The sequence below is a fragment of the Oncorhynchus clarkii genome, chromosome 21 (genome assembly GCF_045791955.1).
Source record: "Oncorhynchus clarkii lewisi isolate Uvic-CL-2024 chromosome 21, UVic_Ocla_1.0, whole genome shotgun sequence".
Classification (NCBI taxonomy): Eukaryota; Metazoa; Chordata; class Actinopteri; order Salmoniformes; family Salmonidae; genus Oncorhynchus; species Oncorhynchus clarkii.
In genome coordinates, this window is record NC_092167.1 from 36,500,044 (window position 1) to 36,518,864 (window position 18,821).

At 42.9% G+C, this 18,821-nt stretch overlaps 1 protein-coding gene across 2 annotated transcripts in view; it reads right to left on the bottom strand.

Moving 5' to 3' along the window:
* LOC139378979 (adhesion G protein-coupled receptor L3-like) overlaps positions 1–18,821 on the bottom strand; it is a 300,766-nt gene that overhangs the window by 212,048 nt on the left and 69,897 nt on the right. For both annotated transcript variants that reach the window (XM_071121642.1, XM_071121641.1), the window contains exon 3: positions 10,486–10,685. In XM_071121642.1, the coding sequence (XP_070977743.1) occupies positions 10,486–10,540 (55 nt within the window). In that variant the 5' untranslated portion in view covers positions 10,541–10,685. The remainder of the gene's footprint in view (positions 1–10,485; positions 10,686–18,821) is intronic.

Sequence of the window (18,821 nt, forward strand, 5' to 3'; positions counted from 1 at the left end):
TATCTACTTTGAACGTTCTGTGACTGCATGACTAAGGGAAGTCACTTAAAATGCCATTCAACCGGACCTCCACAGACCTTTATTACGATCTAGGCCAGGGGTGTCAAACTCATTTAGACCCAGGGGCCGCATTCGGTCTTCAATGAGATCCAGTGGGCCACACTAAAAACGTGTTATATTTCCTCACTGTCAAAATTAGCCAAAAAGATGTCCTCTAGGGGAAAGGGGGATACCTAGTCAATTGTACAACTGAATGCATTCAAACGAAATGTGCCTTCCTCATTTAACCCAACCCCTCTGAATCAGAGAGGTGCGGGGGGGGGGCTGCCTTAAATCGACAACCACGTCATCGGCACCCAGGGAACAGTGGGTTAACTGCCTTGCTCAGGAGCAGAATGACAGATTTTTGCCTCGTCAGCTCAGGGATTCGATCCAGCATCCTTTCGGGAATGCCTAGCTTTCATTTCAGGTGATTATTAGATAGCTGGACACAGGCAAGAAACTGTATGAATGTAGGTCCCTTATAATTTCTATAGTTTTCATTTTTAAGTATTTTTAATTCAACCCCCCCGCCAAAAAAAAAAAAAAATATATATATATATATATATATATATATATATATATATATATATATATATATATATATATATATATATATAAAGGCTGGATTGGACCAATAGGCCTTTCCAGAGGTGATAGTAAACCAACCCAAACCTTTTCCTAATCCTGAAAAGATAACATTTTGGGAGTATATTATCCTGAGGTTTTCCTATGACAAAGACCACAGGGTTTACAAAAAAAAATCTATCTAAATCCACTGTATGTTGTAATGAATAGGGAAAACCTGCAATGTTCCAGCCTGAAAAGGCATCCAAGCCTCAAGTGAATTGTATCAACTGTGCTATTGTGAGCACAGACAGCAGAGTAAACACAGCATAACTCACGCCAGTGATGTCACCCTCCTGATGACAATCACCACATAAAGGATAATAGTATCTTTAGCCACAATATGATGTGGATTGCCAATAAACAGTGTATTGGAGCGAACACCAGCGGGTGAGGATCCCATCTGGTAATGTTTGTCAATGGAAACCCGGACCTCAAACTGACAATGAAAAGCACTTAATCTGTTCTGACCTCAATCAGTCGACACAGAGAATAAACTACCATACGCTCACTCACAGTCCGACCACATCCCAAATGGCGCCCTCTTCATATGTAGTGCCCATAGGGATCTGGACAAATGTAGGGCACTATATAGGGAATAGGGTGCCATTTAGGACACACCTCTTTCCCTCTCCACCACACAGATTGTATATTCAACAGCAGGACTGAGAGGACGAGTCGTTTTCGGCAGCAAAAAATAATAATGGATAATACATTTGACATTAAGCCCATATTGTCTCGGGATGAGAACCTGCGTTGCATTTATGAACTCTGCATGCTTATGAGAAATGTGGCAATATCTTTGTTTTTCGAGTGCGAGGCTAAGCCAAGTAAGGACAAGAGGATTCTTAACTTTTGTCTCGTTCTCCTGCTTAGTGTGAGAGGTAGCCTAGGCAACAAAGCTACGTTCACAACTGCTGTACCCTTATAGAAACTTGTTTGACTTAAGATTCCTCCTCTTCACATGACATATACACCTACTTTATTGGAGTGCAGTAGCTTGAACCTTCATGATAAACTTAGGTCATTTATGTATTCCAAATTGCATATTCTTCCTGTCTAACGTCATTTTTTGCTGCAGTTTAATATCCAAGGGGTAAAACGCATGAATTAATACAAATTATGGCTTCTAGCGGTTATGTTTACTTGCATGATGAAAAACACAAATTATTCAAATGTGTAAATTAAAATGGGATTAAATGCATTTCATATTTATAGCAACATCTATCATATCTAAATGGACAACAGTATCAGATGCAAGTGGTTTAGCAAACTGTTGAGAGATTGATCTGATAAATCGAGAAGTACACAAGGAGTTTAAAAATTGCTGGTCCACTCCTTCGGGCATGCACACACATTTTTTCTGGCACACACTTCCCTCAACATGCATGCACACGCACACACACTTCAAGGGTAAAACAGGAGTCCCCCCAGCTCTGTTAATTAGCATAGATAGCATTGGGTGTTGTAGTCATGTGGGTAGGGAGGGATACCTATATACCACAGGAAAGATGCTAGCTAGCGTAGCACTCATACAGGCTACGTGCAGATTGGCACCGTTCAAGCCTCTCTTGCACTCTCTCCCTTCCATCTACCCCCCCCCCCCCCCTTTGGGTCAATAAATGCCCATGGATGGTTGGGGTCACTCAACACCCCACCCCCACAATGACGTTTTCTAGGACAGTCCCCAAGACATACAAGTATGGTGGCACCATTTAGCCCAGATGTACATAAATGAGGATGTCCCTTTGTCCCTATATATTTAGGACAATGTTCAGCTAGTTTCATGTTTACTCTAGTCTACACAAGCAGGGGAATGGTGCTGCCTAGCGTAGCTACAGCACATGTGTAGCGTAGCACCCATACACGTGCCGGTTAACAGAAAGCTCACGTTCTGCCCGCGCGCCGAGAGCGCACAGTAGAGTGAGCAGCTAATTGAGTCGCGCCGCGGAGCTCTCCCCGAGATTATTATTAAACAAGGACCTGCCAGTCATACCGTGACACGCTGAATTAGAGAAAGAAGGGGGGGAACGATATAAAAATGAAAAGATGAGGATGAAGGAGTGAAGAGAAAGAGGAGAGTATAAAAAGACGAGGGTAGGAGAGGAGAGAAAGTTGGACGGGGAATAAAGGGGGTGGTGGAGGCGACAACTCCTCGATGCCTCGCTCTTCAGGCACCCACAGAGAGCAGGTAATCTCATTGAGCATACACTCGGTGCACAACAATGGTGTGGTGTCGCTTCGATTAGCTTGGGTGGCTACGCTACAACTGCAATAACAGCACCCAGTGAACTTCCTTTGATTCCCTTTCGCTCCCCACGTTTCAAATGGAAGTGATCACACGCAAGGCTATTACGCAAAGACAAAAGGCGGAGACTTGGAATATGCATGGCAAGGGATGTTACCCACCGTGTGCGCTTGACGAACCGTGATGTGAGTTGGAACGTGTCGAGAGTTTTGATTTGGGGAACAGTCAGACGTAGCTACGCAGTTCACTTGAGAATGGGGCGTGAACATGAGGCGACCAAGTTCACGCGCACACAGTGTCGGGAACAAGGCAGTTGCCTTGATAAAGGCTAGAACCTTAATATGTATAGTGCATTGCCAAAGATCTAGTTAATTAGCGTCAACAAGAAAGGCAGTACTAACACACTTAAAATGTCTCCACACTTAATATGAGCCTTTATTCAAACAGCAGACTGAGTAGACACACATACTGTCCCCTTTAGAGGGTCTGTAGAGAGAGAGATCTCATGCCACATTGCTTGATGCTGCACTGCAGAGTGACATGCTCCTTTCCCTGGGTCTCCCGTTCCACTTCTCTCTCCTGCCCATCTCACCAGACAGAAAGGACTGCATTATCACAGTGAAAAGGGATCCCCTTCAAGTCCCCCATGCCACTGAACAAGGGCCAGTGATCAGGGAGTGTATGCGCTGTGTGTGTGTGTGTGGGGGTGCACTACTGGGGAATGTGCACCTGCAATGTTTCTCAGTTGACACAGTCAGTCTTTTGTGAGGTCTCTCCATGTCCTATCCATTGAAATCTCAGTGGTTTTCCAGGATGAAAATAATTACAGAGCCACTCAATGACAGCTGTTAACTGCGGACTCCTCTCATTCTGGACTGTCCTGCCGTCTTAGGTTGGAGACGACATACCACAGGGGCTATATGTATCAAGCATCTGAGTTGTCTTTCAGATCGTAAAGATTCCGATTATTATGGACAGGGATAAAGACGGGCCAATGTTTTCTCATGGAGCAGTGAGAGAGGGAGGTTGTAATAGATCTGATGCCACACACAAAAAGTCCAAAACAACCAATACCTAAAAATGAATAACTTCTTCAGGAACAGCGCCGTAGTAAATACATACAAATGATGCCTTAGGAAAAACAACAGATGTCCAAGCACTTAATTCATGTTCTTTCTCATCTTCCTGGATGTGTACTGTAACCTGTGGTGTCTGCAGGGTGAGAGAGGAGGTTTCATTCCTATCATGTCTCCCCACTCCCACAGGCATGCAGCTAACAGCCTTAAGCCGGGCCCTGGGTGGACTTAGGGGAGGACAGTGGGAGGTGACTTCACAGGGTGATCCATCAATGGCTAAATTGACAATCTCTCCAGTGGCACGACAGCTCCCGTATGGGATCGAAGGCAAGCTGTGACCTCAAAGACTGCCTGAACAATTTCTAGTGGGGAGGGGGGCTATAGTGGAGTGTGTGTGGAGGCAGTGGAGGGTGTGTGTGTGTGTGTGTGAGAAAGTGGTTAAGGGAGTGTGTGTGTGTGAGGGGGGGGAGGGGTGAAGGGTGTGTGCATGTGTGTCTCAAGATACCACTCGTCCAATCAAGAAGTACACAGATAACCTGAATCAGCGTGACCCTGACATTGTTACAAACAAAATGTGAAGGAGTAGAGCCTCCTCCTCTGAGAGAAAGCTGTGTATCTCTTATACCCTTTCCTCCCTCGTCTTCAAACACAATTATTAAGGAAATGGAATGGGCCGGCCAGATTCCCAAACGAGGCCGCAGCTTTTCCTACAATAAAGCCCTTCTTTTGACAATGGGCTGTATTGAATTCACTCCATGGCTAGTGTGTCACATTGAAGGCCATCCTCAGTAGCCATCCCTTTCCGTCTCTCTTATCCTCAAGGTCTACAGGGCTAATCAGTCTCACTGTAATGTTTGATCCCAGCCTTCGGTCCCAATGCAGACTTTACAATGGTTCATATATTGATTCGACGGGGCATTCGTGTTGTCCATCACTTCCTACTAAACTTAGGGTAGAGTAGAGAGTTGGGGAGAGAGCGTGTCAAGCACTTTTTTTTTTCAGCACTAAACTTTTGTTTCAGGTTCATGTAATTTTATCCTTTGTATTCTCGGTTTCAGAAGAAAAGAAAAAGAAAAGCGCTTAAATTCTCCCTCGCTGGTGAAGTGGTAAATTACAATTGGTGGGGGGGGGGGGCAGTTTGGATTGAATGATAAATGATTAATCCCTTCCTCATTCCATTGTGGTGTAAAATAAAGGCTGTGCTGGTCTACATTGTCCTCTGAGCTCCATTAGGAACATTATCATGGTACTCTACAGTGGACCAATTGCCCCCAGGTGGGATAGAACAATCAGCTAAGAATACAAGGCTAAAGCCATTTCTCACACATAGAAACAACGGCAAGGCTTTTATTAATTAGATGCTAAATGTGGAATCGTAATGTTCTGTGTGCCTTGTAGCAATTATATTTTGTTGTTAGGTTGACCCTTTGACGGACATAAAATGCCACACACTAAAAAGGAATAGACCAAGAACAAATGATTGTGTCCTTGAGTCGATGTGCCTTCATTCTCAGCGGACATACTGTAGGGGGGAGCCTGTTCAGCAGGCCATCGTAGCAGTTGTAGCCTATTGGTGCTTAAACTGTTTCATGTCCAAACACGAGCCATGTGTCCCATTTCACAAAACAACAACACCAAAACAAACCAATCAATGACAATTGGCTAACGTCTACCTTGGACCCAGGAAGTAAAAATGTACCTCTAAAAAAAACAAAGGAATCCCAACCTACTGTAGCCTATTCTTTGTTTGATAAGCACGGAACAGCATGCTCGTATGAAACCAGATTCATCATGAGATTCAAATGAAAAAGCCCATGCAAAGTACACATATCAATTTGCATGAGAAGTGCCTAAGTGCAGATAGAGCCATAATCCCTGTAATTAGGCAAAGCATACTGTATGACCGCGAGGGGTAGATTTAAAAATCGCTGCTGCCGTGGTGACACATAACCAGGCAAAGAGGATGAAGGACAGCCTTGACCCCCCCCCCCCAGCCCACCCACGTCGTGCCTGTGTGTGAATACAGTATGTGGCGGTGGATGAGCTTACAGGGCCAATCCTATAAAGCACTGGGAGATTTGCATAACTATGAGTAGTATGTATAGCAGGCTTTGATTGGAACACCTACGGTATCCTATCCTAGACTTTCCATGGAATGCAAATAAGCCAGATATGTGAAGGAATGTCAGTTTGTTTTAACGTAATGCTGTTTTCTAATATTAGCTTAACCATCTGGTGTGCGGTTCATACACAGATCTGTCTGCCGAGATAAATACTTAATTATGCAAATTGGATAAAGTGATTCTCTCTCACACACAAACCCACACCATGGCTTCCATTTGTCCCTGCCTACTCACTTTTCTCCCACTTGACCATTTTCTCCCCAACCCCTGGTCCTTTGGGCAGGGAACCCTGTAGCGTTTGAAGGGTCACTCTATAATATTTATCTGCCTAGTCCGCCGGGCACCACACGCACACATTACTCCACCTAATGTAAACCAACATCCTCCGCCACTTGACCCAGCTGTCAATATCAGTCCTCATTAAACGCCATTCAGCCCGCCACAAGCCACTTTAAATGGCATCATCCGATGCTTACCGAATTATGCAATGGGAGCCGCATTGGGGGAATCCTAATTCATTCATTTGGAAGATATATTGGGGGGGGGGGGGGCAGTGCGAAAAAACTATAAAACTTGTGGGGGCACAAAAGGCCCAGCGCGGCTTAATGTTGCTGTCATGTTTCACTCGGGTTCCGAGCTCTGACAGCACTTTGGCAATGGCGGAGGCAGACGATAGACGCCACGAGAACGCGAAAACCACTTTCCTCTCAAGTATGAGTAAGAACATGGTATTGATTTTGTTGCTAGGTATGGAAGATTTAAAAAAAAAAATAATAATAATCTAATAATAAAAGCCAAAATGCCAGGCAAGATATATTGGGGAATTACACCACTTAGATGATTGAATTAGAATACCAAGAAACCTGGATTATGCACATTCAGGTTATCCTAAAATAAATAATTATATGAAAATTATACTTGGATGAGCTGACAATGGGTGGAACGAACCGGAAAGACTGACACAGCAAAGAAACATTTTATTCAATAAACAGAGATATGGAATAAACTGGCATCCAATTGACAAATGTTTAATCAACCTGAATCATTTTTTCCTGACTATCGGTGCAATTTCAATATTATTTAAATGGGCCTAACAGAGTTATAGTAAGGTGTTGAGAGCAACGCACATCAAGTAATTTGTGCCCATGAATGCCAATGTGCTAAACTGTATTGCTCATATTGGATTCTTTGAGTACAAGAATCATCAGGTAAAAGTCTTAACGAACCCTCAAAGAATCAAAATGCTTCCCTAAAACAAGCAGCGTTTCACTCTTGCTCTAAGCACTTCATATACCAATTATAGTCCAAGTAAAAGCTCACTTCCAACTTTAATTCTCAAATGACCTTCAATTCTCTTTGGCATAAGATGCTAGCGCTGTCTTCTTTTTTTGGTTGACATGCGCGTCACGTTCTCCGGGATACAAGGGAGAACTAAAACAACTACTCATACAATTCAGATAGAGCTTGACCTTTTACACCAATAGTACCCCCACCTGCTCAGACGAAGCAGGCCTGTTCACGTTCCACGCTTCACAAACGCTCCATAATCACAACAAAACGGAACATGCCCCAGTAGGCTCTCTTGAAGTTTCCCCATTTGAAATAGGAGCGGGGAAAGTAATTTGTTTAATTAGGCAAATGCAGGGATACCCTGGTGTACAGTAGTGAATGCCTCAGCACAAGGAGATTCATTAAGGGATGTCAGGTTTGGAAACGTTGAGACATAAACTATTTTTGGTGGGGTTTGTATGGAGCCAATGGGATTGGATTCGAATTAGCATATTGCTGATGGATACCCGTAGCCGGGGATGTGGGATACCCTCAGGTGACATTTCACATCGGCTGCGGGAAGCGATCTGAATTAACACACAATATGCAGATGATGAGCCGTGTAAATGCCTTGCAGTTGGGATTGTGAGTGTGCGTGTCTATGTGTGTGCGAATGAGTGTGAGGTATTCCTGTGTATTCCAGTCTGTATGTCTCCCTTTATGTATGGGTGTATGCCTGGATGGTCAATTACCTGCTAAAGCTCCGAGCTGAACAATATGCACAGGCGCACACACACTCTCATGGCAAATGTCTTCTTCCCTCTCCAGTGTGGCCAAATCCACTTCTATATAGATGTGTGCCCAGGGCTCTTTTTGTGAGAAATGGGTGTCAGTTTCACGATTCTCTTGTCTCGAGGACTAGTCCATGGGGCATTCTCCCTTTGATTTCCCTAGAATGTAATAAATATGGAATCCTTCCTGGGGTACTGCACAATCACACGCACAAAGACATGCAGGTAACTGCCAAAATAAAGGAAACACAGACATGAAATGTCTTCGCAGGGAGTTGTGCCGCCACGAGCCAGAACAGCTTCAATGCACCTAGATTCTACAAGTGTCTGGAACTCTATTGGAGGACACACAGAATATGGTTCACATTGTTTTCACACTCATCAAACCATTCCGTGACCACAGATGCCCTGTGCATAGCCACGGTGGCCTGAATAATGACCTGCCCAGTATTTTTACACATGACCCTAAGCATGATGATATGTAAATTGCTTAATTAACTCAGGACCCACACCTGTGGGTAAGCACCTGCTTTCAATATACTTTGTATCCCTCCCTCATTTCCCTCATTTAAGTGTTTCCATTATTTTGTCATGATGAATGTGGCGTTGCAAAGGCGTTTGGCTTCCTCGTCATTACCCAATGACAGGAGAACTGTGTGTGTGTGTGTTCGCTTCTCATGTGTTTTGGAGCATAGCTTACCCTTCTCCCCCCCTTCTCTGTCAGCTTGTTTGTCTGTTCTGCCTCCCCCCTCCTTCCCTCCCTCAGCCTTCCCATTGCTCCTCAACTTGGAATCCATCATTGAGTTAATCCCAGAAATATTTAGAGATCCCAGCGACTCCGCACCGACATTCCCCCAAGGGCATTCCCTCGTTCCCTCTCCTTACTTCAGATGGGTTTAAGTGGGAAGGGGGTCGGACAGTTGTGTACATGTTGATGTACAAACATAGGAGGCAGGCAGAGGCAGCTGTGAGCAGAGGAGACCATCGCTGCATCCCAAATGGCACCCTATTCCCTATATGGTCCACTACTTTTGGCCAGAGCCCTGGTGGGCCCTGGTCAAAAGTAGTGCACTATATTGGGGAAAGGGGTGCCATTTGGGACACACCCAGTATGTGGGTGTGATTGGAGCATATTTGTGTGCTTGGTCTGAACATATTGGGAGTGGAGGGGGTTGACAAGGGATTTCCATTCCAAAGTAGGACAGTGTCCCCCGGAGGGGAGAGCGACTGCGGAGAGAAAAGAAACCCCTGCGCGAGCATTACAACCAGAAGCATTCCAAAACATCTGGGACTAATCTGCTGACAGCATCTAGTAATGCATGATCTTTGCCCCACTTCAAAGAATAAACACTAAGCCACTTTGAGGCTAACAAAATAATAACTAAGACACAAAAAACAAATACTGGGTGTTATATTTTCTGTATCTCTTCTTTGTGGAGAAAGAATTACGGCGCCACAGCAGTCGCAGCGTTTTTAATATGCAACCCATTGTCCGACATTTTATCTCCCAAGCTCTTTTGGCGGGTCGGCAGTAAATTTGCAGCTTCATAATGTCTCGGTTCCCTTCGGATCAATAGAGTAATACAAAAGGCAGGTGCGTGACACATCGAAGTCACGTAACACCACTCCGAATAAACATTATGGCAAAACCATTATGCGGAAGAGCTAGCTTTGATTAGCGTGCCGCTAAAGCGCAACGCCACCCAGCCAAAAGATACAGCACCAAAACAATTACATTTGCATGGAGTCTCTCGTTAATGTTTTTGCCGTATCAAATTAGCATCTTCATGGGCCATTTACGTGATGCCTCCCCCAGTTCCCAAACCCTAGTTTAAGCTGAATTTAAATTACTTAATTTACTTGTCCACTGAAACAAATGGCAATGGGAGAATGGTCAAATCTGAGGTGGTTGCAATTTGTTCAGAAGGTTAAAAAAAAAATGCCTGCGAAGTGATCTCAATATCCTAATGCAGAGCCCAGCTCATTTCTTTCTTTGCCACACATTTTACTAGCTTTCCTACGTGCGTTATGCCAAAACTGTGTTAATAATTCTTTGAAAAGAGTTTATATTTCTATTGTCTGGAGAGTGAGAAAAACAGAGAGTGTCAGAGAGAAAGATACTATACGTAGACAGACTGATACATAGGGGACAGGGGGAGGGAAGGGGAGAGAGAAAAAGTGAGAGCAAGGGAATTTTGGAAAAAAAAACAGTAATCAGTCACCATGGATGGGGTAAGAGAAAGACATTTTAAAATAGTGACAGACACAAACAAACTGACACATGAAATGGGACAGCGGCATCCCGGGCTTACCCAGAGCTGCTGGCGCGAACAGGCTGGCGAAGAGGAGCAGGCGTGCAGTCAACATGGCCCCTCCGCCTGGCTGCCGATCCGCCCAATGGAGGGGTCAGGCCTTCCCTGGTGGGCCTGAAGCAAGTGTTCAGTATGCTACGGTTCCCTCCGCTGCGCCGCAGTCCTGTTACGGTCCCGTTTTACGGTCCTCAAAGCCTATCCTGAAGAGAGAGAAATGTGTTTTTAGGTAGAAAAAGTACTAAATGAATAGTTGAATTCGAGTTGTGAACCTTATGTGGTGTATAAAGACAAATAGCCAAGGAATATTCCAACAAGGCAATGTTTTGTGAAATAAAATGACTTTTTATTTCCAGTGAAGAAAACTAGCTTGATGTATTGTAACTTTAGCCGTCTCTCAGGCTACGAGTCATTCATGTATTCTTTCACCAATTGTCCGTCAATGAGATACAGCTAGTTTCTCAACATTGGGTCAGTATGACAGTGTTTGGGAGCGTTCAACCGTACAACAGTATAACAGTCATGGAGGATGTTTTGCGATTGACTTTTGTTTGTCCATGTTGTGTCAACCATTTCTCCATTATCAGAAAACAAAATGGTCTCCCACGCTATTGTATTGAGCTGCACTGACCTATGGTAAGCGCATGGGAAGGTTGGCACTGGTGAACTTGTAATACTGGTGGGTAAAATCGTGAGGCTATTGCTAGTGACCATAAAAATGGGGTCATCATACACATTAAATATGTTGATGAGGAATTTTGTCAAACAAAGGTAGCATGTCAATTTTGAAACATTTGGGAATATGATACGCATTGTCTAATATTCACCATTTGATGTTGCGTCGTTTGACATGATTCATGTCAGGATAAAAATTCAACTGCGTCATCAATAGAGGTTAAGACAGATTTAGTGAATAGCCCCCAAACTATCTATTATAGTGCATCTACAACATATCACAATACCAAATTATAATCTAGAGCTATTTAATCCAAAAGAACACAGACAATGTTTATACCCTCTACAAATGTTATTGAGATGCTGCACTTAATCTCAATAGAAAATATATTTTTACAATTCTCTCGACTGACTTTAAAAAAAAAAAAATTTAAGGTCAAAGAGCAATCACAGTTTGACCAGGCAAACCAAAATGACTGTACCTCCCCTGCTGTACTCAATCTCAATTCCCATGCATGTTGGTGATCTCATTTGGTTACGTGTTCCCTTTCTCGATAATCCCCCTTCCTCCGTTGCATGACATTTTCAGATCGCATGTAGCAGCAATTATCTAATGCATAATCCCTCCAAAAATCCAAACTAGATTAAGAATAATAGATTTTGAGGACAGATATTGGAGTTAAAAAACAGAGAGGGGTGCAGCCTATCAAGAGTGGCCCATTCCATACAAAGGGAATTTATAAAGGGAATTAGTTAAGCCCTGACTAGTTTTAGCAGGTTGACGGTTATTGTCATCAGCCTTGTCCTGAAGGTTAGAATTAAGTGATATCCCCCTTAGATAGGCCAGCTGCAAAGAAAAAAAATGGCTATATTGTAAAAAATAAAAAATAAATGGCTTTTTGGTCTTAATTTAATGTTAGGGTTAGGCATAGCAGTGTGGTTAGTTAAGGTTAGGGCTAAGGTAAGGGTTAGGTTTAAAATCTGATTTTATGACTGTGGCTGTGCCAGAGCTGCCTCAAACAATATACAAGACGAAAAATGATAACCTGCATCGCTTAATGTCATCCACCATCAGCACACTAAACTCCCTGAACACATTGAACTCCACCTAAAATTATGCTACCATCTTTAATCTGTGCAATAAAAAGTTATACAATGTAAGCTATGTAGCTACACCTCTTACTTTGTAGATATTGGCAACAATCTGTATATGTACCCCTCTGAATCACACTGTGTTTCAAGGGCTTTTCTTGATTTTTTTTTTACTATTTTCTACATTGTAGAATAATAGTGAATATATCAAAACTATGAAATGTTATATGGAATCATGTAGTAAGCAAAAAAGTGTTATTCATATCAAAATATATTTTATATTTGAAATTCTTCAAATAGCCACCCTTTGCCTTGACGACAGCTTTGCACACTCTTGGCATTCTCTTAACCAGCTTCATGGGGTGGATCTGGAATGCATTTCAATTAACAGGTGTGCCTTCTTAAAAGTTATCTTGTGGAATTTTTTTCCTTCTTAATGTGTTTCAGCCAATCAGTTGTGTTGTGACAAGGTAGGGGGGTATACAGAAGATAGGTCTATGGCAAGAACAGGAGAAACGACAGTCCATCATTACTAAGACATGAAGGTCAGTCAATACGGAACATTTCAAGAACTTCAAGTGTAGTCGCAAAAAAACATCAAGCGCTGTGATGAAACTGGCTCTCATGAGGACCGCCACAGGAATAGAAGACCCAGAGTTACCTCTGTTTCAGAGGATAAGTTCATTAGAGTTCAAATAACAGACATCTCAACATCAACTGTTCAGAGGAGACTGTGGTCTGGAGTCCAAATTTGAGATTTAGGGTCCAAATGCCGTGTCATTTTGAGACGCGGTGTGGGTGAACGGATGATCTCTGCATTTGTATTTCCCACTGTAAAGCATGGAGAAGGAGGTGTGATGGTGTGGGGTGCTTTGTTGTTTAGATTCAAGGCACACAACCAGCATAGCTACCACAGCATTCTGCAGCGATATGCCATCCCATCTAGTTTGGGCTTAGTGGGACTAACATTTGTTTTTCAACAGGACAATGACCCAACACACCTCTAGGCTGTGTAAGGGCTATTTGAACAAGGAGAGTGATGGAGTGCTGCATCAGATGACCTGACCTCCACAATCACCCGACCTTTACCCAATTGAGATGGTTTGGGATGAGTTGGACCGCAGAGTGAAGGAAAAACAGCCAACAAGTGCTCAGAATATGTGGGAACTCCTTCAAGACTGTTGTATAAGCATTCTAGGTGAACCTGGTTGACAGAAATCCAAGAGTGTGCAAAGCTGTCATCAAGGCAAAGGGTGGCTATTTGAAGAATCTCAAATATATCTAAATTTTGTTGTAACACTTTTTTGTTCACTACATGATTCCATGTGTGTTATTTCATAGTTTTGGTGTTCTAGAACTTTCGACCGGTAGTGTATGGGCCGTTTTGAAGACAATGCAGTGCTGAGCCCCCCCCCCCCCCCCACTCAAACCATGGTCTAGCGAGGGCAACTGGTTTAGACCATAACTCATCAATTTTGTTCTGTAGGCAGTGTTTAAGGCCTGCGCATGAGGTAATGTGGAATGGCATCCCATTATTTGATGACACAGATACCCTTGCATATGAGCTAATAATTGAGAATAATCTGTCTAGTGGGGGAGGTAAGAAAAATAAGATCTCAAACAGGATAAGATTGATCATCGCAATACAGGAAATTTGAAGCGTGAAATACAGGTCCCTGATCTGATTGGTGCACAGTGAAGAAAATGTCATGTCAACGTGCTACCAAGCAAGGGGCATGTTAATTATGCACCAAACTGAAGAAAATAGACTGAAACAGCCTGGACTTGTGCAATAAGAAACAGACCTTGTCATTTACTAATTCAAAACTTTTTGCTAAGGTGTGCCCCAACGAACACGACCCAGCTAGTTGGAGACATTCTAAAATGGGATCTAAAAAGAGAAAAAAAAGATGGTCTGAAGGATTCATGGGGACACTATCACTGATTCCTCAGATGTCCTCTTCGGCGATGTGGCCTTTTTTTTTTTTAGGAGCTCTGCACCCAAACTGTCACAAAAATACAGCAGGCTGGTCACCAGAACGACAGGGCTGCTGCTCCTGACAGGGGACAATGAGATCTAGACGGCCAAGCACCATGGACATAAGAGTCGCTTTCAATCTGCATCAGTGGTGTGTGTGTGTGTGTGTGTGTGTGTGTGTGTGTGTGTGTGTGTGTGTGTGTGTGTGTGTGCCTGTCTGTTCCAAACAAAGTATTTCTACATTTTCACATTTACAGCCTTTCATTAAGGAAATTATGAAAGCAGCTAATAACGGGATTGTAACTTCAAATTATTGCATTATGCACATTACATGCAGAACTTGCTACCTTTCAGTAATCATCTCATCACAATCATTAACCCAATCTCTCTACAAAAAAAAGTGTGAGCGTAAGTAGGAAAAGTAACCAGCCACTGAGAAACACGTATCTGAAAATGCATATTTATGAGTAAGGGCTTGGACCGGTTTCAATCCAAAAAGTAAAAGAGACTCGGTTGAAAACCCAAACTAGGTTGCCAACTCCTCTTATATTTCTGAGGAGCCTTATGATACATTATAGTGGCTGGCGTTAGAAGGGTACTTGTTCAGTTAAATTCCTTTAGATAAGGCTTCCAAACTCACTGCATGCTAGCAGTAGCGCCAGTTAAAACCACTTCATTACGGAGTCTCAGACAGAAAACTTTTTAATCAGTGTTGTTGTTTGCCGTTATTTTAGCATTCCGCCAGTGCCAAATAGCCTAGATGGATTTGAATTGTTTTCTCAGGGTCTATCTGGTGAAAAGGGGAAAGGACAGTGGATGAAGATAGCCGAGGAGGAAGTGTGTGTGTATACATATATTTATATATATCCACTGATTGATGTAGTACTGTTATTAAAATTATGAGGCAAAAAATGGGAGACAAAAGATATATGGAAGTAACAAAAGAAACAGGCAAATCACTTGGCCGGCCTCGCTTGAGCGAAAGTAAAAAAAGGAACCCGATTCAGTTCAGATCTAGGGAACATGGAGCTACAGTGATAGCTTACCCTTCAGTTGTAATGGATAGTATTGATCCAAGCAAAAGCAATATCTAGTGTTCTCTCTTCACAAACCCTCATCCAGATTCATCATTTAGTACCTTTTTTCTTTGTTTTAGAAAATGAAAACAAAGGTAAAATGGAGGTAGCTAAACTAGCATAATAATATAATAATTAGGGGGTGCTTATATAGTCCTGTTTCACTGTATGTACAAGTGGGTAAGCTGTACAAGTGTGAGGTGTTTTTTTCTTCATATCCCACTTCCCCTGAGACACCCTCGGAGAGTGGGGGACACAGCCAGGGTCAGCCAGTATTGACGGCGACCCTGGAGAAATTAGGGTTAATTGCCTTGCCTCATGGGCAGAACGACAGATTTGTACTTTGTCGGCTATTCGATCTAGCAACATTTTGGTTAATGGCCCAACGCTCATTCTGCTCCTGAACAAGGCAGTTAACCCACTGTTCCTAGGCCGTCATTGAAAATAAGAATTTGTTCTTAACTGACTTGCCTAGTTAAATAAAAGGTAAAAAGAAAAATGCCAGGCTACCTGCCGCCCCTACCATGCCATGCAAATGTTTCCTTGCAACAAAAATGCTAGCTGCTAGCAAGTAGCATAGCTAACAGCTAGCTAGCTGAGTAGCTTATCAGTTCCATTATAATTTCAGTCCCTTAACATTCAACAATACGGTTTCCTTCCTTAAAAATTACCGACAAGCTATACTGAACTAAATTATAAAATCAACATGAAACAATTGAAGATTTTACTGAGTTACAGTTCATATAAGTAAATCCAGGAATTGTGTACATATCCTTGTGACATGACGTTGTGCATTATCATGAGGTGATGGCTGCGGATTAATGGCACAACAATGGGCTTCAGAATCTCGTCACGGTATCTCTGTGCATTCAAATTTCCATTGATAAAATTCTATTGTGTTCATTGTCCGTAGCTTATGCCTGCCCATACCATAACCCCACCATGGGCACTTTGCTCACAACGTTGACATCAGCAAACCGCTTGCCCACACAACGCCATACACGTGGTCTGCAGTTGTGAGGCAGGTTGGATGTTCTGCCAAATTCTCTAAAACAAGGTTGGAGATGGCTTATGGTAGAGAAATGAACATTCAATTATCTGACAACAGCTCTGGTGGACATTCATACAGTCAGCATGCCAATTGCACGCTCCCTCAAAACCTGAGACATCTGTGGCATTGTGTTGTGTGACAAAACTGCATATTTTAGAGTGACTTTTTTTGTCCCCAGCACAACCTGTGTAATGATCATGCTGTTTAATCAGCTTCTTGATATGCCGCACCTGTCAGGTGGATGGATTATATTGGCAAAGGAGATCTGCTCACAAACAGGGATGTAAACAAATGTGTCCACAAAATTTGAGAGAAACGTGTGTCTGGAACATTTCTGGTATCTTTTATTTCAGCTCATGAAGCCAATGCTACATTTTGCATTTATATTTTTGTTCAGCGTAGTTGACTCGCTTATTAGTTGCATATGAATTTCAGTTCTTCAACATTTAAATTTACTGTCAAACACCTCCAGCGTACCTAACAATAATAACCTCTTCATGGGTAAATATTGAGATATTAAGAACAGTGGAGTTGACTGTGTTAGACAATTAGGCTTCCAAACACCTGCTCTTTCCTGTCTCAGAACAGCATGAAAACACTAGCTGTTTCTCAAGGGGCTCATGGTAAATCTAAATCAATATCAGTCTAACGCAAAACAATGTTTTCCCCCCACAATGCACAATGGGTGTTCGTGTGTGGTTATCAAAGTATGCCTGGAGATGTCTTGCGTGTATCCAGCTTCACAAGCCCAACAGCAGGGGTCTCCAATCACCTTGCAGAGCTACCTGGCATGCAGGCTTTTGTTCTAGCCCAACAGCATCACACTCCCCAGACGGAATACCAGATTGATTTTTTATTTTTTATTTAAAAAAAAACAGGTGTGACAGTGAGGGCTGGAACAAAAGCCTGCAAATAGCCTGTCTTAAAGGATTCCTGACATGACACATTGTAAGAGTGTCATATCATGTATTTCGATGAACAGGCTAACACAGTTGCCAAGTCATATAACTTCAGTAAGCCAAGCTGCTATGGCTCATCGTTCTAGCCTGTGGCCCTGCTTTTGCTGTCTGACGACCCCGCAATCATACCTCCCTCACTGCAATCAGTTGGCACTATGAAACTGATATCAACATCCAATCTCAAGCTGCACTGCTCCTCACTTTGAATGTGTTCCAGGACCCATCAGTAATCAGGTACGCCAAACCATTTGACATATTTGGATACAACCGCTCGTTTGCATATCATTGGCTTGTAAAACGTGATTGCCACAAGCTCCATGTTGAAAACACATGATTTGTTCTGACAAAAAATGCACGACGCCACGACAACCGAACAAGTAATGCCTTGCTTTGACCGCCAACACTTCAAAAACACACTTTAACAGCTCCAGTATATTTTCTCAATAATGATAGTAACAGGATATTTTCTGAAATTGCTACTTCTCCAAACTTCTAAGGTTGACCAAGTCAACGTGATTTGGGGTATCACAGATCTACAACACCCGTTTCAAAACCTAGCTGGCTAGGCCTATATTGGTATGATAACGATCAGAGTTGTCCGAAAATGTACATCACCACCTACAATTAGTTCACGTAGCTCCACAGTTTCTCCCACGCAAGGAAAATGTCATTAGGGTCGAATGAGCTTCTGCGTCCATACAATGCGAGCAGCAACAAAAGTGCAACCCGATCCTCAATGTTATCTGATGGGATCATGCTAAGTGTAATGTTACCATGCCACGCCTGCCTGAGTCACTCTCACATACACTACTTAATATGGGGTTAAATACCAACCCGACACATTTTGTTCCATGAATACTGTAGTGATACTTTTTATTTTACTCGTCTTGCTGATGTATTATGTAAAAAATAATGTATAAAAAAAAGTGTCCTAAATTCATGTAGAAATACCACTTCCCTACATGGTCACAGAGGGCAGGTTTTACAACAGAGGGCAGGTTTCCTGTATTTAGATTAGATTCAGACATGCTACTGGGAATGGACTTTGGATTGGTTAGCTAGTGTATATCTAAACTGCCTGCTGTCAGTGAGTCCTATGCCACAGCTAGCCTCCGATCGACGGCTAGTAGAAGATAATAGCGCTAGCTTTAGCCCATTCAGTTACTATGTACGGGCACTTTCAAGACACCTGTCCATGTGTGAGTGAGGGTCGAGGTATTCGTTGGCAGAGATGTTAGCATGAGCACGCAGTCGCGAATTTAAGCGCACGCACACACAATCCCAAGGTGAGGAACACCTTTGATTGTCCTGAAAAGCACTGTATTGTCAGTAGGCTAGCGTTATTATTAGTATTACTAAACACATGCACATACTCAATGGCCTGAGTTCCATTGTCCCACCAGGCGAGAGAATAGAGGCATGCAGGAGCTGCTGTGTACAGTTAACTGAATAAATGCAGATATTCTGAGTATAAAGGCAAGGGAAATCTGCCTTGAGACACTCCTCTA